Genomic DNA, 25,007 nt, shown 5'->3' with positions numbered 1-25,007 from the left:
GTGTAAAGAGGTTTCAAATTTTGCTTTTCATTGTGACATTCCTCATTTTCAATGTTATGTGTGACCAGTCAGTATTTGTGCATATAATGCCATATTCTTTATCTTAATGTAATCAAGTAGAAGAGTGAAATGGCAAAAAAGAAGAGAATGAAAGAAACGACAGAGAAATTCTTCACAGTGCTTGAAACACCGTAAAGGAAAGCTGGATATTGAATTTAGGGGGCTCACATTTTCCCCAATATTTGAACAGCAGAAGCCTAAACCAGGACAAAACCCTATTTGAATAGAGCAGTTCTAACAAAAGCACTAATATACACACACAAAATTAAACCACTTGGCAGTGATCCATCAAAATACATGTATACTGTTACCCTCCAGATTCAACAGCAGTTAAGTTCTTGGATTAATTAAGAGACATCTGGATTTAGTTGCTCAGGGTGAGCCAGAAAAGGCAGAAATTCTACCTGTAAAGGTTTTGTATTTAAAAAAAAAAGGGGGGGAGGGGGGGCAAGAATAAGAAAGCCATGGCAGGTTCCATACTGCCTGCAGAAACAGGCCATCAGTTCAGTGCTGATGTCAGCTGATATGATAATTGAGGATAACCCAGTGGCACCAGGGAGCGAGGCTCTGCTTATTTGTCTGCAGAACTGCTGAGCAGAAAACGTGCTTGTACTAGTTCTGCAGTGTTTAATGTCAGCTTAAGTGGTTTATATCTATTTTATTATTACTGAGATTGTGCTTATCTGATTATCTAGTACCCAGATGCCTTGAGGGAGTAGGAAATAATTGTTTAATAAAATAAGACTATGGTTTTCAATAAGTGGTTTCAGGTGCTCCTGTCTTTAACTGTCCAACAACAACAAAAAAAAAATCCCTGAAGGAAGCTTTATTTGCAGAAAGTGCTGAGCAAGGGTTAGAGTCTAAAAATAATATAAGCATCACCATGTACCTTTCTGAACCTGAGTGCTCCTTGCCCCTTGACTGATGTCAGTAATTCTGGGATAGATGATTTTGCTTTCTGTATGTTACAAGGAAGACCCAGGCATCCTAGAGAAAGAGAAGATTGTGTTCTAGTTCCTGCCCTAAGGACCAAAATGGCACTTTATTCAATAACTATGAAATAGAAGAGCTGACCTTGGAGGGGGACGGTTTCAGATCTTGTCTTTCTGAGTGCTCTGACCGTTGGTCTGCAGAATTATTTTTTTTCTTCAGCTGACTACATTTATTACCTGCAGATAGCCAGACTCGATGAAAAAGTTAGAAAATTATAGCCATGAACAGGTGGTTTCATACATAGGTGTTGACCTTCCTGAGGCAGAAGGAAGAAATAAACCTAGGTTTTGAAATATGATCAAGGAATCTAAGGTGTGCACTCCTGTGTCATCTTAGGATGTCATGTTAAGAGCGAGTACCAATGCAGTTTATGCGGGGTCCAAATCCCATGGCTGTATGTTGTAGGAATGCCTATTAAGTTAAGCTCCTTAGAGTAGTCTTTAACAAGTTCATTGTTTCTGACTGAGGTCAGGGGTGGGAAAGATTACAAATTGCTAAGTATCCTCAAGGTAAAAATACTTTTTACCATTCCCAGACATGGGCCTTTTACTGATGCTTACAAGCAACAGCAAGGTTCTGTATATGACTGAGATGCGCTTTGAAAAGGCAGCTTATTAAGATCTAGATTCTGGATGTAAGTGCCTAAATCTTGTTCCTGTGCCATGACTTTCAAAGTCATTTTTATTGACCTGATTCTAACCTTGGGAAAAATATGGCCCTTTTCAAATGAAAAGTAATCCAAAGTTGAAGCATAAAAAACTACGTCTGACTTCTGAAAAATCTAGATCATAAGTAATATGCTTCTGTTCAAACTCAAGTAGCTGAAATAAATTAACAAAGTTGATTTGGAGCCCAATTTCAGTGCAAAGTGAGCTTTTGCAACAGCTGTTGCTATGAGCCTGAGAAGAGCCTGATGCTGCCAACAATTAGGTGTTGACTAGTGAGATTTTAAAGATACCATGACAAGGTACAGAGTTCAACTGAACCTACATAGTAAAAGGTAATGAATACTATATTACCATCTGGTATGAAAATATATGTGCTATATTGCAAAACTTTTAATCTCAGCGCTTGTCCTCTTGAAACCCACTGAAAAGTATTCCTTGCATCCTGAAGACAGACCTGGCAACTGCAGCCCTTTTTCTGCTGTTAGGGTGGACATGTTGTGCTGCTGAGGCATTCAGGCTTCTCTGGCCTCCCTTACTGCTGTGACTCAGTCGAGAACAGCTATACAGGAGAAAATGGTTGTTTCAATTCACGGTGATCACTTGTTGATGTCTCTGAAACAGCTACAAGACTACTAATTTCTGTTGCTATTTTAAAGCTATGTTTGGCAAAGTGATGTGTCTTCTGGTCCTGGTTCAGATGAACATGTAAGTAAATACTTACATTTGAAGATGTGCTGTTCCAGCACATCTGTAGCATCTCTAAAGGATTCTACAGCATCACTATATTGCTTCAGAAATCAGTCTGCTCTTGTGATTGTGGATACTGTTGTTTTTTACAGTGACACTTTTTTGAGGTTTACACTGTGATTACATAGGTTTAATTATATTAATTCAAAGTCATACATTAACAGTAAAGGTTAGAACTAAAAGACTTTAAACCATTCCTAAGAGATCTTTTGCCTTATTATTTCATTTTTCCTTTTTATAAAAATTAAGCTTCAGATCAAAACCTCTTTATCAGGAAACAGAAAATAACACAAATAACAATATTTCTTACATAACACTTCACTTGTTCGAAGAAGTGTAAAATGTTAAGAGGCTAAATCTCAAGTATAATTGTGAGCAGATTCATTATTCATGTTTCAGGCCAGCAAAAAAAGAGGTGGCTTATTGGCATACTCTGTCAATTTTTCACACCTTCTAGTGAAAGCCAAAGTAGAAGAATATTAATTCAGTAATTTGCAATTTCCATAAGAGTACATATCAAGCTATTATCAATCATATTTATTATTTTCAGTGTTTATCAAAATAGATCCTGGTTTTGAGTAGTATTCAATCACTCAAAGAGAACATAATGTAATTGCTTATATTTCCTTTTTTGTCTAATTTTGCTAGACAGCACTAACCAAACATGGTACCTGTGCAAGTCTTTTGTTCTGCAAACCCCAACCAACCACTGTCTCTTTGTGCTCTATGAGGAAACATGCTCAATAATCACTGGCAGAATATAAAGGTTCTTATTTTGCAGGCTAGCATCAGGCAGTCAAGTGTATGTTCAACACCATAGCAACCAGAGTGTCCTTAAAACTTTGCCTTTGTTCTTTTTTGCCTGAGAGTGTTTTTATTTCTCAGTGATATGTCTTAGTAACGTGATCAGTATCTCACTAGTAGTGGAAGTTTCCACACACTCGATAAATACACAGCTTCTACTAAAATACACATGGTAGAGCTCTTCCAGAAAAATAAATATAGTGTTATAATTGGCTACTTTTCCAATAATATGGATTCTGTTATATAAATTAAAAGGAATTGAGACAAATAAGCATTTTAATCCTAAAGATAAGGCATGAATTTTTGCAGCCCCTTTATCCTGCATTTATAGAACACTATTTCAAAGGCTGTGGTTATTTGGCTGTTCTCTGATTTCACTGCAGAATGGAGATCTGACTGGAGCATTGCTTTCTGATGGTTAATTATAAATTTATTAGGGGAGTTCTGACGAAATGTCCCTCAATATTAGACCTTGCTGAATCTGAAGTTCAAGCTATTAGACTTTATTAAATGTAATGCACTGGCCTCTCTGTTCTGCATGTGCTTACTTGTATTTTTTGTGTTCTCAAGTATGTCCAGTTTTCCCTTTCTGGGTATTGTTTGCAAAGAGGCTCTTTCAAATCATAGAAATAGGACAAAGTAATTTTTAGAACAGCAAATTATTTAAGGAGACATGGTCTCTGGAGTTGAAATAAATCTCAAACACAACACAACAAAATAGCTTTCATGTTCCATTTGGGTGTTGCTATTTCCTGAGTAGGTTGTTAACAGCACACAAATGCATAAAAGGTAGCAGGGTTGTGCACTGCTACTGGAGGTGGCACTGCAGAAGAAGAGAACCCTGTATCTGTTTTGAGTTGGAGGAAGGGTTTACAGACAAGCTTATAGGTGTGCTTTGATGGACTTGCTTTTGTCCCATATTCCTGCTTTAGGTAGATTTTAACACATGGTACTTGCAAGGTTGAACCCCAAAATATGTGGAACCAGATTGGGCTGGGGAGCAGTCTGTGCTCAGACCTCATCAAATGAGGTCCAAAGTTAAGGACCAGTCAAGCTTACATGTTGCCTTTCAGTTTTCTCTTAGAGTTTTACTAAAGGGGAGGGCTTTCATAATAGGTTAGACAAATTCAGTCTACACTGGGGGCTTACCTGAAGGCATCATTCCATCCTGTGCGAGCATTGAAGCTCACCCTGTGTGTGCAAGGTGTTCATTGTACAAGCAGGGCCAGAAGAGGACTGAGACTACACTTCCCACCCACAGCGTGCTACCTGTTCATCTACTAAACCACTGTGGATTTTATTACTGATTTCAGCAGGAGCTGAAGCAGGGCTGCAAACGGTTTTGTTCAGTCTTTATGAATTGCTGCTAAAGAGAAGCTGCCATGCTCTGTTTAGCTCCTGAAAAGTAAGAGGAAAAGAACTTTGTCAAATTTCAGAGAATAAATCTGCACTCTGGAAAACAAACTGCTGCAGGCTTTCTAATCTGACCAAACAAGACAAAAATGTAAGTATTAAAGTTAACTTATGTTCTTTTAATTAAAAGAAGCAATTTGATCTATTTCAGAACCTCCGTGATTTGAAAGAATGACTCCCAGCTTCCCAATTTCTCAAGGAGGTCTAAGAAAAGGATGTAGCAGTATTTTATTGCAGGCTTGTAAACTCGCTGAGTTAGATAAGTAATGTTTGTTTATATACCTAGAAAATGTTAATAAAACATTTATATCGTTTGGGGTTCTTTCTTCTTTGGCCAAGCCTTCCTAGTTGCTAAGCCTTGGCTTTGCTTTTGGCAGAAGGAGGAGAAAAAGAATAGAGGAAGGGAAAGAGTTGCACCCTTGAACTTACAGTTAAGCCTTCAGAGATCACTTTCCTTTTACATGCTCAGTTTACTGTGCACTAGGCCAAAAGTGTGAGCTGTCAGGCTTCTGTGGTGATAAACCTGGATCTAATCCTACTCCTGCTGACATCAGTGGCAAACCTTGTGTTCCTTTCAGTGGGAGCAGGATGTAGACACTGTGCTTGTGTGCTTCAGCCAGCCTTACCTCGCTGAGCTCAAAGCAGCCTCTGATGTGAGTGATGATAGAAAAGTTTAATACTTAATCCTGCTTCTGCTCACTGTGAATTTAAAATGTCTAACAATTACAGTTACTGAAAACCAACAATATAAAGTGATTTCATGTGATTTAATAACTTGGGAGTAACTGACCCTTGCTAGAGAAGCCCTGATTTACAGCTTCTTTTAAATTGGGGATTGCTCTTTGTTTTGCAGAGCACTCAGGTTGTGAAGATTAAAACGTTCCATGTATGAAGATAAATTACAGAGAAGGATTTAATTTGTATTTTCTTTCTAAATGCTTCTAAATACTGGAGAAGAAATGTTTACATTTTCACAACAGTAGTTGTAGCCTATACTTTAGCACTGCATTTTCAAACTGTCAAACAGTGGTTTGAACGAGGTCATGAATGAATGTTCACAATTTGAAGACAGCTTCATTTTATGGAAGATAAGTAATAATTGAACAAAGTAGTTCATATTGACAACATCATACTGGCATATATCTTTTCAGAGACAAATGGAGGAAGTGTTCTCACGTGTCAGTGTCTTCTAAAATGTGTTATATTTAGTGAAATAATGGGTCAAGAAAAAAAAATCATTGTCATAAATGATGGTAGGTGCTTTTTGCTGAAATACTGGTAGTTTTACATTCTTGACATGAATAATTGGGTGTGTCATATGTGAAGCTACCTGGAAATAAAATAGAGGTCATAAAATGTAAAGACATGATAGCATGCATTTATAACAGCATAACCCAGACTGGCATTTTAATGTCTTAAGCCAGCCTATATGCTATACTTGCCCATTGATCTTGGCTGGAAAAGTTCTATGCCTAATTTAAGAACATTTTGGAGACAAAGCCATATAATAGTACAGGATTTGGTTCTGCAAAAAGTTTTCTCCTTTAGCTGTTACAATTATATCACCATAACAGGAATGGAGGCTGGTTGTTGTGTGACCTTATGAAACTTGCTGAGAATTTTTGTGCCCATCTTCATAGCAGGTGACTTTCTGGTATAATTTATCTTGATATTTTACCTTCTGGTGATTGCATGAGAAAGGGTTTAGGTTTTTGTTCATTCCATGGATTTGAGAGAGTCATTGTTGGGAAAGATAGTACAGTTTGAGCGTGCATTTAATGTATTCCTTTGGAAGGCTTGTAAAAAGATGGCTGGTAGAGGCAATGGCTCAAAAGTACGTGCAAAAATCTCATTAATTTTGATAGGCTCTGTAGGTACTTTTAATTACCATGCTTGAAATTGAGATTTAATATGGCACAGCAATAAAATAAGTAGAATGAGATGAGATCTTAGAAAGCAGTTCTTAACTGTGAGGGTGGTGAGACACTGGCACAGGTTGCCTAAAGAAGCTGTGACTGCCCCGTCCCTGGCAGTGTTCAAGGCCAGTCTGGACGGGTCTTGGAGCACCCTGCTCTAGTGGAAGGTGTCCCTGCCCGTGGCAGGGGGTTGGAACTGGATGAGATTTAAGGTCCCTTCCAACACAAACCAGCCTGGGATTCTGTGGCTACCTAATTAATCACTGAAGTTATATTACTCCCCAACCCCTCATTTTTTTCAACTGGATCTGAACATAGAAACCATATGTTTAAAAAAAAGACAACAAACAACACAACAAAAACCAAGAAAGGATTCAGAGCTTGTCCTGTTTTCATAGGATTGCTAGTAAGCATGTGTGTGTTGGGTGTTAAAACTCTTAAATAGCAAATGAGTTGGCAACATGTAATCTCACTTGTTGCTCTGATTTCCTGTGTGTCTTTTGAAATGAGTATTAAGCTGGTGTGGAGCACTGCAGGTTGTCCAGTGCTTTGTGCTCTAAATAGCCTTTAGCAGTAAACATGTTCCAGGCAGTTGTCAAATGTTCTCATCAGGGCTTGCCAACTTGTTGTCCTCGCTGAGTTTCAACTCCATCTGTGCAGACAGGAAAGTACACAGGGAAAAGAAACCTGCCCACTATCTGTATTTTCTTTTGCTATTGTACAGTTGATGAAACATCTCACTAGTGCATTATTTGGCTGCTATTGTACATCAGTGTAGAGACAGCAGTCTCTTAATATTCAGTGAAGTCTCATGTTAGTGGAAGTGTTTCAAATCTTCTGTTTTCAATGTGGTTTTACTGAAAGCCCTTTTGAATTCGAATGAACCATTCTGAAATGTGATTCTCAAAAAAGAAATCTCTAAAAATTGAGCAAGTAAAATTTGCCCATCACTGTTGAGCTAGTGATATCGATAATGGTATGATTAATTTAAAGGCAAGATTTATGCTATAGGTGTGCTGCTTTAGAACTGTAACAGTCTGTCTGTGTTTGTTTGAACCTGCTAAGGAAAATCAAAACCTGGTGAGGTAGAATTAGGGCTGATTTATTGATGGACGTCATTCCCTTACCTGGATTTAAGGAAAGGGAAATTGACTTTGTAGAGAAAAAGGGAATACCAAGGATAATTAGTCACGAGTCAAGAAAATGTGTTAACTGATGTTTTATGTTGAAAAAGTAGTAGTAACTGAGGTGAAGGATGAGGGTTGGAATCAGTGACTGTGATGAGGTTCAAAATGCAATCTGCTAAATACTGAGCGGTATTCTCATGCCTACAATGGCAGTATTTGTTCAGGACCTCTTTGCGTCTGGATGTAAGCCACAAGGGTACTGCAAATTCCTAAACTACTATTCCTAGATGATTCTATCTTCTGAACTAAATTGCTCAGAGCTGGTGAAACTTGTACCCATGAGGCTATGTGTTCACCATGAGAAAAAAAATTAGATAATGAAAGTTGCTACAGATCTGTTCTAATGCAGATAAACTTGAACCATTGCATAAAAATATGAGCTTGAGTGAAAACCAGGGCAATTCTCTACCCTTCATGTCAGAGGAAAAGGAACATCTAAATAAAACGTTCCCCTTTCTGACCAAAAGATAGCTTGTATACAAGAGAGTCTTGCTGAAATTATCTCAGCTGGAAGGAAAGATGAGGTATTTTATGTAGCAGTTGGAGGTTCTTAGAAATACCAGTCAGTCAGTTACCAGAGTGGTAAATTAAATCTTGAGAGCCAGAGTTCACTCATCAGTACACAGTGATATGGAAGTGGCAAGGAGAGAGACAGACAACTGCATCAGCATTGGGTGTTTATGTTCTTAACGGAAAAATACAAATCATTTCTTCCCTTCTGCTGCTGTCATGGTCCATCACTTTAGTCCATTTTCACCTTGCTAAGGGATTCTGAGTGGGCCTTCCTGCTTTGGCACCTAATTAATCTCTCACAAGCCTGTTCTTGCAGCCTGTCTGCCTGGGATGGGCCATATCTTATGTCAGTGCCTCACAAACAAAATCTTCTTTGCTTTTTTTCCTTTACTTTCCTTCATTTTCCTATGTTCTTTCACCCCAAGCCCCCTCAAGCATGTTTAAGATGTTGGTTTCCCTTGTCTTTGAAAATTACATACATGCATACATTCTCTTGTTACAGGAAAATAGCCCTTTTTCTTCTAGTGAACACTGTCCCACTGTGGTATATAAGGTTGTCAGTGTTTTCAAACCTAATAAGTGCCCACAAAAATGCATAGCAGAATTTTGCTTATTAGAAGCTGCAGCCCCAAGTCCTTACAGTGTAACAGGCAAGCAGGAAATCAGGGGTCACTTTTAAATCATGGCATACCTATACACGAATAAAAGTATATGATCTGAGGAGGGCATATTCTGTGGTGTAAAACATTACCATGAGACTGTGAAACAAAAAAAATATTTCACTGAAGTTATTTTATTGTCTTACGTCAAGTGATCATGAATATCTTGTGCACCGAGCTCTAACAGCCACAGTACTTTATGACTAGTTTAAAACAAGTCCTTGTGATAAAGTAACACATGTAGTCTGTATAACAGATAATATCAAAATACTGAATATATTGAATATAGTGTATTATCTATAATAGAAAAACATAGGTTCTTTAAAATTATACCAGTGGAATCTAATAGTCCTTTGAAAAATATTTCCTGGATAATATTTCTACTCAGAAACAACTGATCTCCCTTCTGTAGGGACAGGCCTGGTGTTCAGCTCAGCCCAGCATATGGATTTTGGTCTGGGAAATGGAGAGGCATTAAAATAGGTCTGAGAGGTCACTTTATTAGATGAGGGATCAGGGGTAAGTGTCCATCAAAACCTTTTAGCTCTATTGGCCTGTACCTGATCTGCAGATACTGATCTTCTGTGCTGTTTATCCGAAACCTGCAAGAGCTCCAAGAGTCTTCTGGTGACATAACAGGCAGGAAGAAAAATAAAAAAAATAAAGAAAAAGTCACCTTTTTAATTCCCCCTGCTGACAGCTTCCTTAATAAATACTGTAAGAAATTTCTCTGCTAAGAGCCACCCAGTAATCTAATGTACAAGCCCCAGTGATATATTCAGCAGCCAGCTCACGGTAGGTGTGTTTCTACTGTCAGAATCACATGAGCAAGAAATAAAATTGTGAGCTCTCACTGAAAGCTGCAATAATTTATGATGAGTTGTTGGCTTTTCTTTTTTTCACCCTATTTTTGACTCATCTGGACAAAGAGGATAGAACTGACTTGCTTTTTCCATAGTATGCTCACCTGCCTGTATGTTTTCACAAGATACAAAGATTCAAACACTGTAAATTCATGAAGCTTCATGTATGTGTAAAGAAATCATAGACTGAAGGCCTTATCAGCATGGGTGACTCATGCATACAGGCATAAGTCATGAATGCAGGTTTATTTCAGTTGTCTCCCCTCTTGACATGCTTGGGTAAGAGTTAAGCATTTACCATTCTATGCAGTCTGAATAATCCCAGATTTGTTTGTTACCTTCTGTGTTGTTCTGGTGAGGAATCCTTGGGCATTTCTTTCTCTTCTCCTGGACTCCGTTCTAAGGAATCTTCTTCTCTGGTGTGCATGCAGAAAACAGAACAGAAGCCCAAAAGCTTGTACAGATCATAGCTAGATAGCCAACTTCAGGCTAGGTTGTGAGAGAACTGATTCTCTACAGCATTGTCATAGTGGTTGCATCTCTATTTGTTACAATGGGAAAAGCTTCCCATCTTGTATTCAGGTTCATACCCTGAACTGAGAAGGATCAATAGTGTTGTTTCAGAAATTTACACATTAAAAGGTAAGAAAACAAACAGACAAGAAAGCAAAGCAAAACTCCTTAGGGTATTACTTCATAGCTAATCGGCTGACAGAAAACAGGACAGTTGAAAGTCTTCAGCCTTGAAAGAACTTCCAAAGCTATGTCACAGAGTAATTCCATCTAAGTTGTGGTCAGTTCATAGCAAAGACTTCCATGCTTGGGTTTCACCTCTATTTCTTCACATCTGCTTTAAGAACCTACAGCTTACAATGGCTACTGGTGAAGCTTGTCCATAGTAGGGAAGAAGGCCTCTTGAGTGTCCACAGTGACAATACTTCACCCCCAGTGAAGAAGTTCCTGACATCACTTAGTTTCTACAAGTCTTTCTGCAGACCTTTAGAAGAAAGTGAGGCTGCCAGCCCTCTCTGGCTTACTTTGAGGTACATGTTGGCACGGTGCTATACATTTCTTAGATCCTTTGTAAGCAAGAAGGAATAAGGTATCTTTAAAAAGTAAATGGTGCTGTCCCTGTCCTACCTTTTTATCCATGTTCCTTTTAAATTCTACATCAGCAAGGTTTTTGAGAACGCACCCAGGAAACATAAAGTGGTGCTTTCATTGTTGCTCCTTACAATTCAGTCTTTTAAAACCTGCTTCTCCATTTCCTTTTGCCTTCCCACTACAGCCTTCATTACTGAGAATCGCACACAAACTGTCTTGGCTTTTTATTTTCTCTGTGGTGGAGTGCTTGGGTGATGAATAGCTGTCAATGTTCATCTTTTCTAAAGAGTAGCTAGGAAATACACCTGAAATGCATTGCTAATTTACCTGAACATTTCTCTTGTTATTATTATCCTGAATGGTAAGTGCTGTATTCCTGTTATTTTCTTTTGCAGTGAGAAATGCAAATACACAATGTGTGGCCATAAGGATTCAGTCAATAGCATTGAGTTTCTTCCATTCTCCAACATTGTTCTCACTAGCTCTGCTGACAAGACTTTGTCTCTGTGGGATGCCAGAACGGTAAGCAGCCTTTTTCTTGGTCTTTCTTGAATTCAAAGAAAGTGAGGGCATGTATGGTATAAGAAAAATGAAAACGATTATAAAATCAAAATAGATATAAAGGATGATGTGGCACTAGAGTATTCACTAACACAGCTATTATCTTCTGAGCAAAATTATCACCATATCACATTTCCTTGACATCTGAATCATCTGAGTCCTCACAGTGCAACATATGGACATGCACTGAGATCACTGAATAAACAGGGAGACTTAGTTTGGTGGTGGTGGTGTTCCCAGCTGATGGTCGGTCTGGAAGGTGGTATTGCTGCACACTGCGCTCTGTCAGGTCAATAGAGCAGCTGAAAGTCAGCTTTGCCATGCTTCTTTTGTAAGTGCTGGCATGTGCTTTAGGTTACATACAAAGGAAATGGGAGAAAGTGACATAGGAGAACTTCATGCTACAGAGAAGTCTAGTATATTTATTCTTCCTCCATAGAAGAGATTTCCCTCCTTGCTCCCAGAACTCACTGCTGATTTCTCATGGAATATGTATTGTTTTCTCCATAATGTATCACTGTAGGTAGTGTCCAGACTGCTGCATCTTATTCTCTACCTTCATTCTTTGCTATAAGTATAAATGAATGTATTATATTGGAGGGTGTATTTGTTGCTGCTGCTTTGCAGACTGAATATGTAAATCATGTTCAAGTGGAATGTCAGAACAAGGCAAGAGTCATTTTCTTCTACTATTGGAGCATTCAATAGTTATTGCTGCTGTTGTGATACTTCTTATAGAGCAACTCTTGAAATGCTCAAGTTGCTACTTCAGTTGGTATTACTGTCACTTTGCATTTCTCAAACAATGTAAAGATACAAGATTCCAGCCCCGGACAGGGAAGGTTGTATTCATGGAAGTGATTTGAGAAGAAGGCGGCAAAGAACTGTTGCTGTGTACTAACTAATAGGTGTTGTCATCAGAGCTATACAAACATAGGGTAGGAAAAACTGACATGAAAATGGCAGTGAAATACTTGAGATGCTTAGTAAGCTATTTCTATTTATGGTTCATAGAAACAGACTGCACAGAAGGTCATTTCATAATAATCCTGGGCATAAAGTACCAGTTAAAATTAAGCCAGTCAAGACTCATTATTCTTAGCTGTGCTGGTTTGTAAGAATATTTGATATCTGAATACAAATAATTCAAACTGAGAGAAAAATATTGAAATATAAGCAAAAGTTAAAAGCTGGGTGGAAAAACAGTTTGCTGCTTTTTTCTTGCTTTTAATTAATCCTGCAAGGAACTTAGTCTTGCAGATGTCTCAGTAATTTCCTGTTCATAACATAATAACAGAATTACACAAAAGCTTTTCTTTGATAAACTTATGGAAAAACCCCTTCAATTTTCATTAACAATTTTTTTCAGCTTTGGATAATTTTTTATGGTAGGAAAGACCTTTTGTGAAAATATTTTGTGTGGCATGTTTATTCTGTTGAATTGTTTCCCTATTCAGTGGGAAATCTTGCAGGATTCAGTTATGGGCCCACACTGAATCATCACTCTAAGTGGTGAAATCACTGTGAAGATGCTATCTATCTCCCTCTAAATGCTGAACGATATTAAATGTTCCCTCCAGAAGGAAGATGAATGGTTTTCCCCCATTAATTTGAAACAGAGTCTTTTCTCACCTCTATGAGATCAATTAGCATTAAAGAGTGCATTTAAGATAATTTTAATGAAACATGAAAATCATACTCTGGTTTGTTTTCTCATAAATTAGATTCATATTACTAACCACATCTTGCTTTTCAATCATTAACTTCAGTCAGCTCTTTATTATTAAAGATAATGGATGCAGAGAACTGTAAGTCAGAGCAGTGTAAGTTGAATGGACAATGAGCTCTGGATTTGGGGCAGAGTGGGACATAAATCTTCGTAATTACTAAGCTGAAGTTATAATGCAGCCTTTAGACTTTAGAAATGTGTGACATTACTTTGTTCATTATTTTTTTTATTTCCCCCCCCCGGATAACACAGGGTAAGATCTAGTGTTTCCAAAAAAAATCTGCAGCACATTGTAATTTTAACCTTAGATGTTGCCTATAGAGAAATTAGAACACAGAAGGATGAATACTATTTAGATGATTATGGCACTTTTCAAACATTCTGGGAGAAAACAGGGAGTTGGTACTGGATTTGGATAAGAACCATCCTGATGCTGTGCCAGACTCACAGTAGATTAGATGGGTGAGACAGAGGCTGCAATTCACTGGTAGGAATCTCTTCCCAGTAAAGCTGATGGCTCTTGTGCCAAGATAAGCTGGGGAATTTATTTATCTTTATGCCAGTTTCATAGAAAGACAAGTATATTCTGGCTTTGCGCCAGAATATTTTCTTGCTGACACATCAGAGTGAGCATCTCTACCCATGAATTGCAAAGTGTGTCCAATGATAAATACGAGAGGTGCAAAAGAGCATGATACCCCAAGAGTACAAGTTCACCTGCCTGGGTTAATTCTTCTCATGATAAGTGGTCTGCCACTCATCTGCATTTCCCACATTCTGATGAGTAATTTCTTGGGGCTTGTCAGATCTGTCTGGGTAACATTTTAGCCAAGCTGAATCTTTGCTCGTTCTCAGACAGATAAAATGCCAAATATTTATACTCTTAAATAATTAAATACAGGGGGGGAAAAGTACTCTCATTTTTCATTCTACATGTTTGAAACTTATTGATTTAGTAACTGTCTCATCTGCTTTCTGATTTTTGAAATGTCAGGTTCTCTAAGTGGATATTTTATTTTTGAAAAAGTTCTGCAGTGACTGTCATTTAGAAGTCAGCATTCAGTAGTAATGCCCTAAGGAATGTGTCTCACAAGGATTTGGGAAGACTTGTGTGTGTACTTAACTGGACAGTCCCATTCATATCAGCGTTACTGTTCTTGTTATTGAAGTCAATTACATGCACAGCTCTGTAAAAAGCTAGATTCGTACAATGCTTTTTCTATTTGAGCCTGTGAAATAATAAACATTCAAGATATTGTTTGATAACTGTTGCCTAACTTGGTCTCTACTGGTCACTGGTATTCAAGTGCTTGTAGTTTTATTTTTTAATTATTCATGATGTATTTCTGATTGTGTGCAGTGTAGCCCAGTGATTTAAGACAAGCTCTTATTTTTCTGCATTCCTTTAGTAGAAAACCGTTGGCACATAACACAGATGAAAGGATCCTATTCCCACCCCACTATCAAACTAATATCCCTGACATCCAGACAGGAAAGCATTAAGTGTGTCAGCTTTTTACTGTTTGGGTCAAAGATGACTTAAATATGGGTATGACAGCTCAGCAGAACAGTGACAAGATGCAAGTTCTAGCTCTGTGCATCAAATTTTATCCTTGACACTAGTTTTTGGACTGAACAGCACAATCAGAAGTTGGGAGCTCTGAGGTAGTGTGGTCTTTGATGAATAATGCAGGCAGCAACCTCGGTGGAAAAAGGAAAAAAAGCAGAATGAGGTTGTCCAAACTCCTGCCTTAGCAGCAGCAAATAGCTGCCAGTAATGCTAACTCATTCTCATTGAGCCAGAATCTGGCTGTGGCCATCATACTCCTGATGTAAAGCTTCCCTATGCCCCAAAGCAAGGGAGGGGAGTGGGAATCCAGGCAGAGCCTTCTTTCAGGCTCATGCAGGGGTATCTCTTAACACATGTGAAGAAATCAGTTCTCTCTCAGCCCATGGGAATGGTTCAGGAGTGGTTACAGGCACACTTTATATTACTAGGGCAGGCTGGGACTCTAGGGCAACATTATATTAGAAGAAAGCCATTAGGAAGAAGTAGTCAGTGAAGAGAGTGAGAAGCAGCTGGATGTTCCTTTAGGCCAGGTCTCTTTTTCTTTAAATGTGGCATTGGATAAAAGAGAGTATGTACAGCCCTTTTTAAAGAGTTACTTCCTAGTAACTGTCTGCTTATCATTTTCGGCCAATGGCTTTTGAATGCTAGACAAGGTTTGATAGAGTTTAAGTTGCTGTGTGATTAGGTCTCTGGACAACACCAGGGAAACCCAAATGAATGCCACATCTGGTAGAAATGGCAGTGGATACTCAGACCTGCTGTCAGGCACCACCTATCCCTTGGTCCACAGTAGCCTCACCAGCCTTGTTCTACCATGTGGGTACAGGGGGTGGTGGTAGGACGCTGCCTGGGACTTTTCTTTCTTGGCTTTTTATGATCTACCCCATACACTCTTAGACCCCAAAATGATGGGTCTGTGAGTTCAAAGAAATAGCAGAGTAAATCCCCAAGAATTTGGGGCAGTGCAGTTTGCATTTTTGCAGTCTTGTAAAAGGCATAATGTTCAGCATTTAAGGCATCCAGATCATTTAACGACAGTGGCTATTTAAAGGGCTTTTCACACTGTGTCCTACCAGGGAATAAACACTCACATACACCCATTTTTGAGCTCCCTGCTGTTGCCAGCTGTGGTGTGGCATTTCAATGATGAGGGTTTAGCTGCTGACGTGTTTCCTATGGATGTGGAATAATTACAATGATGCTGATCTAAGCTCCAGTCTTGCAATGTTTTCCTTCACAACAGAAGTCCATATTTCCCCACCATGGGGAAATATGGCATGGGACAACTCTGCCATGGTTCCTAATGCAACTGGATTGTGCCTAAAAGTGAGTTAATGCTTACTTGATTTAATTCAGTGGAACTGTTCCAAACTAGTAATTTCCTTAGAGAACCTTTTTTCTTTCTTCTAATGAAATTGTCTTTTAGACCACTCACTTTTTAGTGTTGATTTTGTCAGAATTTAGTAATTTTCAAATTAGTAATTCCAAAAAGAAAAAAAAAGCCTTGTTATATTTTTGTTTCTTCCAGTGAAATATACATTATCTTCTAAACTATGTGTTTCTCAACATGGATTTTGTCATAACATTTTGGCGGTAGCTTAAAGTCTGTGGGAACACCCAGATCTTTGTAGGGATACTGCCTGTTCTCAGTGGGGGCTTTTATACCTGTGTTCATTTGGAGCAGCCAAAGGGAGTTGTTTTGAAAATCCATCTGGTTGTCTTTACGTTTTTTGGCCTATCCACTTGATTTATTCCTCAGTAAACACCTTAGACACAAAATTACGAGTGCATTGGATTTGTCAGCTTTATTTGAACTCCTGAGGGACGACTTCAAGAGCTGAATGAATAGACAGGATGGGTCATTTAAAAAAAAACATCTGACAAGCAGTTTCTGGTTCAAGTCAATCCTCTTCAAAAGTAGGTCAAAAATTTAAGTTGTCAGTGTTGGACATGAAGAGCTCTTCCATGCAAAGTGTTGTAGTTGAATTATTCTCCTGTAAACAAGGTATATGCAAGGATTAAGTCCTGGCATGAAGTGTAACAAATTTTGTGGTCCTCATTCTGTTCTATGTATTTGTAAATAATGGGCTCATATTTTAAAACTCCCTGACTTAATGCAAAAGGGAATTTGAGTTACAGTGAAATATGAAATCAGGAACGAGTGGCTTTGAATACAGATTATGTTTTTTCCAAGAAGTAATAACATGAAAAACAAAACTAAAACTTGAAGAGGTTTATGTGAAATCTGTTTGGGATGCTTACCTAGAGACTTAGTGCCAATATTTTTCAAAATCAAAAGCATGGCTGAGGGGAAATGTCTTGATTTCTTTCTAATCTTGAAATAATTGGGGAAAAAAGCTTGGTATGGTCACTGTAATTTGTAAAAAATGTTACTTTTTGACTTTCCTCCAAAACAACTTCAGTGGGAAAAGGCAGGTTAAAATAAAATATTTCAACTAATGAGCATATAACTCTGCAATTCGGATCAGTTGACCCAGACGCAAGCAAGAAAGTATCCTTTGTTCTTGTTTTGCTGTGGGGGTTTTCCTTTTCCTAGGGAAGCAGGAATACCATTGTCTTTCAAACTATTTGGCTGCTGTCCCGAGAATAACCCTCAGGCTGGAACTATGGCTGGCTTTCATTTGGCCTGCCATTGACTAGTCCCTCCCTTTTGTTGCCTTCCTGACTTTGCTCTGAAATGAAACCATTAAATCCAAAGTTTAACAAACTGTATAATCATTTGATCTCATGGTTGGTTTGTTGTTTTTTTTTCCCTGTTAAACTATCTTTAAATTAGACACTAAACATTTTAGATCAGACAAGTTACCTTGTTCTGCAAATCTCAGTGGTTGGACTTGATGATCTTAAAAGTCTTTACCAGCCTAAAGGATTCTGAGGTTCTAAAGCTCTAAGTGAATTAGTGGGTCTGAAGAGGTTATAATTATTGTTTTATTAAGCTGTTCTTGTTCATTGACATGCCTGGGCCTGTCCACTGGATCTCAGAGTCCTGTTGCCAGTGGGAAGGCAGGCCCTTTTAACACATCATCTTCTGCCTTGTCTCCAGGCTAAGTAAACTTCATTTCAAGGAGAAGTCTTTAAGAAAACAAGATAGTTCTGTATGTTAAAGCTTAATATCTGTCCTGATTCCTAATCCGTGTGAAATGTATAAATGGCTTTATCTTGGCAGTGATGTAATTATTTAGTTAGATTAAAATAACACCTTCTCAACATGATGTTCACAGTCATTTAAGCTGTTACTAAAGAAAAGAGCAATGGGGTTCTCTGCAGTCTGATGCTTTCCTTCCTCTACGGTCATGGTTTCCCAGGGGATCTGCCCAAGTTTCTTCCTTGTAGCTGGAAGTTTGCATCCTCCAGGCAAGGCTTCTTGCAGTGCAACCTGGCCAAGTTTTAACTTACTGTGTGTCTTAGGGCAAGTCTTGGCTGCTTTCTGGTATCACTGCCTTTCCCATGGTCAGAGGAGTCCTCTGACCATTCTCTAGCAAGTCTGGGTGCATCTGTCTGATTCCCTGCCTCCCTCCTAGCAGGTCACCCTTCTGCAAGGTTTTATGCCTTTCACCAAGGCTTTTGTTCTGGTTTAAGGTTCTCTTTCATCCACGTGCTGTGTTTCTCTCACATTCCCCAGGATGGTCCCCCTAATCCAGTGATGGGTGATGGGGAGATGTTTTGGCACACTCATTTCTATTACTTACACCTTATCAGATAGGGGGTTGCTTCTGGGCAAGGCATTCTGAATGTGAAACACATGCCTATAATTACAAATGAGGGATATCCATATTCCAGGCACCAGGCCATGCAATTCACAGCTCCACTGACAGTTCCCTGTGATGTATCACTGATGCTGCTGTGTTGTAAACTTGCAAGGGCAAGCAGAGAGGTATCAGTGGAATTGAGGAGGGTATTAATTCATGCCTGATTGAATCAGATTTCATCGGCTGTAAAATTAAGAGTGGAACAGTTTTCAGTTGCTGATGGTTATCTTAGAATATTAGTAGCAATTAGAGAACTATAAATAGATGCATTTAAAATATTTGAAGTTCTAGCCAGGGGAAAAGTCTGGCTATAGATTTCAGTAAACACTTGGATAGTGTGGCTCGTGGTGTGCTGGAGTTTGCAATGTAATGGCATTTGGCTGTGTCACTGATTATTCAGAAATGAAGTGAGAGAAGCAGGCTATATTCCTGTCTGGGCAGCAAATAGATTGACCTGAATCTGAACTTGTTACCAGCTGCCTGTGTAGATCAGTAATGTGTATGCATGATATATTGAAGTAAGTATGAATTTAATTTTTATGTCGTCAATGTCACTTTGAAACAAAAGGGGAGTAAAGTTCTTTGAAAGGCTTTGGGAAAGGCCTGACTGCAGAATAACATTTGCATTGACTTCTTGGTCCTAAACATCTAATTAAATTATTGATTATGAAGCTGGCTGCTTTCCTAATAGTTCCTAATGTAACAATTAAAGCAAAGTAAGTAATTAAAAATGAAAAGATCGGTCCACAAGTACAATCTTCAAAAGGTCATTTTCAACTTAATCGCTTTCTTGAAAGAGGCAAGAATAAAACAAATGAGTCATTAGTAAAAAAGCAATTTAGTGTGTGTATGTATGTAATAATGTGCCTCCGAGATTACCACTGGCCACACAATACCTAAATTAATTAAAAATAATGGCTACATTTACTTAGTTGATATTATATTAACACCTCTCTTCCCAGACCAGACCTCCATTGTGGGATGTGCAGTAGGAGGTACATAGCCATAGTGTGCTGCTACTCAGGACAGTTGATAACCGTGGCAGAAGCCTGAAGCTTCAGCCAAAGAGAAAAAAAAAAACTGTGAAACTATTATGTTATTATTTAACATCATAAAGAATGCTTTGTACTACACAGAACATTTATTAGCAACTTTTTTATAAGCATGAGAAGTAAGGGGAAATTTTAGAGGTCATTCAAGTTCATCCATAGATGCTTATAGGCGTGAAAGGAAGCAGGAGGAAAACATAAAGGTGTTTGCCAGAAAATTTTCAAAAGGCTACTTAGCATTGTTGCCTTTGACAGAGCAGCAGTGAGAGGTGACACCAGAGGATTTAAGAACTGACAGAAAGCCTGGAATCTACAAGCAAAAAATAGTCACTCGCAAGCAAGGTATGCAGGCAGGCACTGCTTGCCTTCCCCTGAATGAAGAACTCCTGAGTTTTGTACTGTTTGAACTGAGGGCTTTACACAAGGTGCTCATGATGTTATATGAAGGAAAATCAGTCACAGCTTTTGCATCATCTCTGATATTTAACTATTATGTGCTGACAAGCCAGGGAAGGAAACACATTTGAGATGAAAGCTCTGTTACAAATACTTTACCCTCTGCCACAGATCTTTCAGTATAAATTGCCTAGCTTACTTATCACTGCAAAAGTAGCTAATTGGTGCAGTAGTTCATAGGTAAGAAGACAGCCTGTTCTGGAGCCTGTTATAAATGTAGTTCAGTATCACCATACTGCTTGCACATGCAAGCTAATCGGAAACTAATCCAAACCTTGAAGCATGGATGTGGAAATTTGCTAAGCGAACACCTGCCGTAGTCAGCACCTCCTGTGCCTGGGGAACATGTATTCCTGGGCACAGGGAAATTCATTAAATCATGGGAGACAGAATTGAGATAAGCATGTACTTAAAAAATATATATACCAGGGGTATCTAGGAGTCGTCTAATATTGTGAGTTTTATAGGCATTCAGGAAACTGGGCTCCCATTAATAGTCACTCTGCACAGCAACTGTAAACGCTTTCTCTAGACAGTAATTGTGTCTGCTACAGTTAGATTTTGCTTCAACACATTTGCTCAGAACCAAATCCTATTCTTGAGAAGGCAGTGGGGGGGAAAATTACTGTGCCATTCAGGTTGTATGAGAAACAGATAAATATGTTAGTCTATTAAGTTAAAGGCATTGAATCCTAAATGCTCTTTTTTCCGTTCCACAATTAACTGAGGAATCTTCTTTCCTCACATATTAATTAAAGAAAGCAGACTGTAAACGTGAACTTTTGTGTAAAGGTCCTCTTAGTAGATCAGCATGCCTGCCTGTCCACTTGCACACCTGCAGTGCTCTACTGCTTATTTTATGCAGAAGCAAAAGAGTGGGTAGTTTGCTATCTTTCCTTGCATCTGGATTCCCCACGAGCTGTTTTTATGTGCTACTAAGTACAGAGCTGCTTTTCTGTCAAGTTGAAGTAAGGCATCCAGGCACACTTGTCTATAAAGAATATGATGATGAGTTTTTACTTTCACACTAAGATTACACTAGACTCTCTAGTCCAAGCATAAGCTGTTATATACCAAACCATGTATTCCACTATCCCTTCCCAGATGTAGCTGTAAGAACTTAAGTTTCAGAACTCTAATGACATCCTGACTGTGGCTACACATCCTCAAAAAGATCTATTAAAACCCAAACAAACCCAAAACCTTAAAAATCCCTTTCCTTTCTACTAACAATAACATTGTGAGGGAAGAAGTACAGTTTTAATAAATAGGTTTCCAGTTTGGTAAATACTGGCTCAAAATGTTGGTGATAAATGAATGTTTCTTTGTATAGACTACTCCTACCCACTACTGCTTGTGTATAGATCTGTTCCCATTCTGGTTTCCCACAGCCTCAGTGGGTGGCTTTTTTAGATTTCCTTCACATGTCCTTTTCGTAATAGCAAAGGAGATACTGTCTGAGAAACAGCTTGAGCTGAAAAGTAGGCAGACTTTTGGGATTACTTCAGCTGTATGTTCAGAAAACGTGAATTTTAGAGCTTGCAAGGTACTTGCTTAAAAAATATTTTCTTGCTGCTTCGAAAAGGCTTAAGTAGTCAGTTGGAAGTGGCATCTGCAAAATACTTGAGGGTCCTACTTTTGAAGCAAAAGCTGAAGGCTCCCAAAGTGCTTTTGAATAGGGTGCCCCATGTAGTGTCGATGGATAGTGAAAGTTTGCAGGGGGTAATTTGTTCTTCAAATATTTCCTATACGATACAGTTTTTGTAGTATGCATTTAATGTACAGGGAACTGCCAGGCAGACACAGGCTTAAAACAGCTTTATCCTCTGATACTCCCAAGGCAACAGCAGAGAGGTGGTGTTCACATTTTATGGTCCAAGACCAAAGTGCAACTCTGATTATAATTGAATTCAGATTCCACATTTGTAAGCATAATAAATAGTTGATGACATTGTATGTTAAGAGGCAACGTGGTTGGTGTGGTGTGAAACTGGTATGAAATTTGGGAGATGATGCTTCTCTTCCTCACACAGTCTCACGAATTTGCTTTTGAGTAGCAGGAATATCTCTTCAGCAATTTTCCGGCTGCCCTTTCACCCTTTCTTGCTGATGTAGACTGCAGTATGATGTGTGAAAAAGACGCATTAAAAGGTAAGAGTCTTGGCATCTCAGAGTGTGCTGCACTAATAATCTAAAGATGATTCAGCTGAGGCTATAAAATACAAACCTCTGGAATGGGTTATTCTGTAGGTAGACCTGGTTGCTAAAATGGTGGAGGTGGAATAAGAAGTACATGACAGTTGTCCTCAGAAGGAACTTCTGGTGTGGGGACATTGGGAAACATTAGCAGGGGCTATTGGAGAGGAGAAGCAATGAGGCAGCACCTAATTTGTGTTGTACAGTTCTATCTAAAATTGCTCCAGTAGACTACCCTGATGGGATTTCATATTGCCAATAGAAATAGGAGTGCATGCTCTTTTGTTGCCTTGCACAAGGTGATGTGATAGCATCGTAACTGTGAAATTGTCACAACTTATAGTGACTCACGTTGTGGAGAACTGTGTGTTCTGTTATCCTGAGAACCCCAAGTCTCTCCACTTTCAGCAGCAATGAATACAAAGCTAATTACATGCTGTAATGTATGTGAAGCAATGAAAAGAGATCTCTCTCTGTTTCTGACCCAGTTGGATTTCACTAACAACAGGATGGTATTCCAGTCAGTGGTGTGAAGTGCTGTGTCATTTTAGTTACCTGCCAGGTTTTCTTTCATCCTAACGTTTGCTCAGGCTCTTCATCTGGAGGCAAACTTCCCTTCTGAGTGCTGTGGGACTGCCTGCAGATTCTTCTGTGTGTTTTTGCCTCCTGTGTTTAATGGTATCTCCTTTATTTCCTTAGAACAATTAAGCATACCTCAAGGATGCACATTTATCAAAGCAATCAGCACACAATTCCTCATCACTACCATAAATCCCAGTCTCACACACTACCGCATGCCAAATCCAATGGTAAGTGCACTAATTCCTTCACAAATGCTGTCTGGATGCTTTGTGTCCCTGCTTCCTGGCAGGCTGAGTTCCATCAGCTTCTTTTCAGGAGTCTCAGAGCCCCTCTTGATTGTGAGGTGATTTTAGAGCTGGGGAAGAAGAGCAAGCTTCTGAAGCAGCATCATTGTCCCTCAAGTTCAGATTTCTGGCAATGGTTTGCTGCAGCACTACTAAAATTAATTGTTTCAGGACCTAAAGTGTTCTGGCACCAAAACAGGAGGAATGAGATGCTGCCATGAAGGTACCACTAGTTGATCTCCTGAGAACTGACTGTTCCTGCATATGATGCATGTTCCTGCATGGTTTCCAGGATAGAAAGGATTTACTGGTAAATACTGGTTTTGCAGCTTATTTAGCTTTTCACTTTCTTTAAAAATAAATACGTGATTATTGCATTCCTGTTTTTCCTCTTTTGTGGCTCAAGCCCAGCTTCTCTGCCTCCAAATGGGTTTCGGGCCAGTGTTCTGCAAACAATAATATTTTGTATGCCAGTCCCTTAGTCAATTGTTTATTTCACCCTTCTTTCCCCTCAGAAATGTTTTATAGAGAGCAGTAATCTTTCAACTAGAAGGTATTTATCACACATAGATTGGAAACACTGGGACATAGCTGATAGGTGAGAAGCAAAATTTAGCAATGTGACAAAGCCTTTGTACATAATCTTCCCCTGTTGATGACTGTGGTCCAGTATCAATGGTCCAATTTTCTGCTGTGAAGAAGCTCACAGGAAGGGAGGTACTCAGTGATGTATGTTGATATGACTGTGACACAGTCCTACTCTTTATTTAAATCTCTTCTGTTTTATACTGGGTTTGTGCAAAAGCAACAAAGAGTTGCTTTAGCAAAAAGTTCTTGAAAAGTAGGAGCGTAGTCAGGACTAGAATAAGGCCAGGTGGGACACTCTGTACATCGTACTCCAAGATCTACCCACTCCAATCCTGCTGCCCAACCCATCCCCCTTTCCAGCCCCTTCCAGTAATGGCACACAACTAGTTTTACTAGTTGGGATGGAATCATCGAGGGCTGGGTGTTGGACTCAATGCTTTCTGGAATTAACCTAGTTGATTCCATGATTCTATGATTCTGTGATTCTGTGTCCACTTATGGCAGAGCCTGTGCCTTGGGAAACATGAAGCATCTTGAGAAAGTCTTGTGTCAACTCCATATATTTATGTGCACATTTAGATGTTTATAATTGTAATGAATACAGTCTTTTGTCATTTTTCTTTTATTTACCTTCTGCATTCAGAGAAAATCTGCATACAGTCACCCATTTGTGTTGGTCCCGGCCATCATACTCTGCTTTGATTAAGTAAGAAGTGGAGAAACCTGTGTGTGGGAGAGCTCATAAACATGCCTTATCAGGCATTTTCTCCCACCAACCCCCAAGTTATATCTGTGGTTCTCCTGCACTGCCACTATAAGAGAGACAGGATAAGTTAAAGTCAGACCTCTAGACATAAGAAACTTGGCGATGAAGGATTTTATTTTACACAAAGTGCTAATAAACATTAGTCATCTTTGTACTAAGTATAATTTCCATTCTTAAAAATGCTGAATTCATAGGAAATGGAATAGGAAATGCAAAATGCTTTGATGAAAAAAAAAATGAAGTGGTTTTTATTCTGGGAAAAACTGTGTGACATATTTGAATAATTTTGGTTTAAGGGCAGGGGTTCTGGTGAATTTGGTTCCATTCAAAATCTTTCCTTTCCAAATCTGGCAAATGGATTTTGCAAGATCTGCTGTGGATTTGCAGAGTATTCTCATTTTTGGTCCCCTTTTAATCATGTTATTAAAAGACAGCCCTTTGTCAGTGCCTCTCTGAATAATGCAGGAGCCTAATGTCTCAAATTCCCCCTGTCACCAACAGCAGCAGACATGACCCATGATGCTGAAGT

The 25,007-nt window shown here is 38.9% G+C and overlaps 1 protein-coding gene across 1 annotated transcript in view; it reads left to right on the top strand.

Annotated features, from left to right (window-relative positions):
- Window positions 1-25,007, top strand: part of SPAG16 (sperm associated antigen 16) — a 422,997-nt gene that overhangs the window by 248,588 nt on the left and 149,402 nt on the right. The window contains 1 exon segment of the mRNA XM_061348067.1: window positions 11,323-11,449. Within this exon segment, the coding sequence (XP_061204051.1) occupies window positions 11,323-11,449 (127 nt within the window).

This window comes from Neopsephotus bourkii, unplaced genomic scaffold, assembly GCF_033783945.1.
Source record: "Neopsephotus bourkii isolate Nb327-2 ecotype Australia unplaced genomic scaffold, CSIRO-AGI_Nbou_v1 NB_335, whole genome shotgun sequence".
NCBI classification, from domain to species: domain Eukaryota; kingdom Metazoa; phylum Chordata; class Aves; order Psittaciformes; family Psittacidae; genus Neopsephotus; species Neopsephotus bourkii.
Note: the sequence above shows the minus strand (reverse complement) of the source record. Positions and strands in the feature narration are given on the sequence as shown.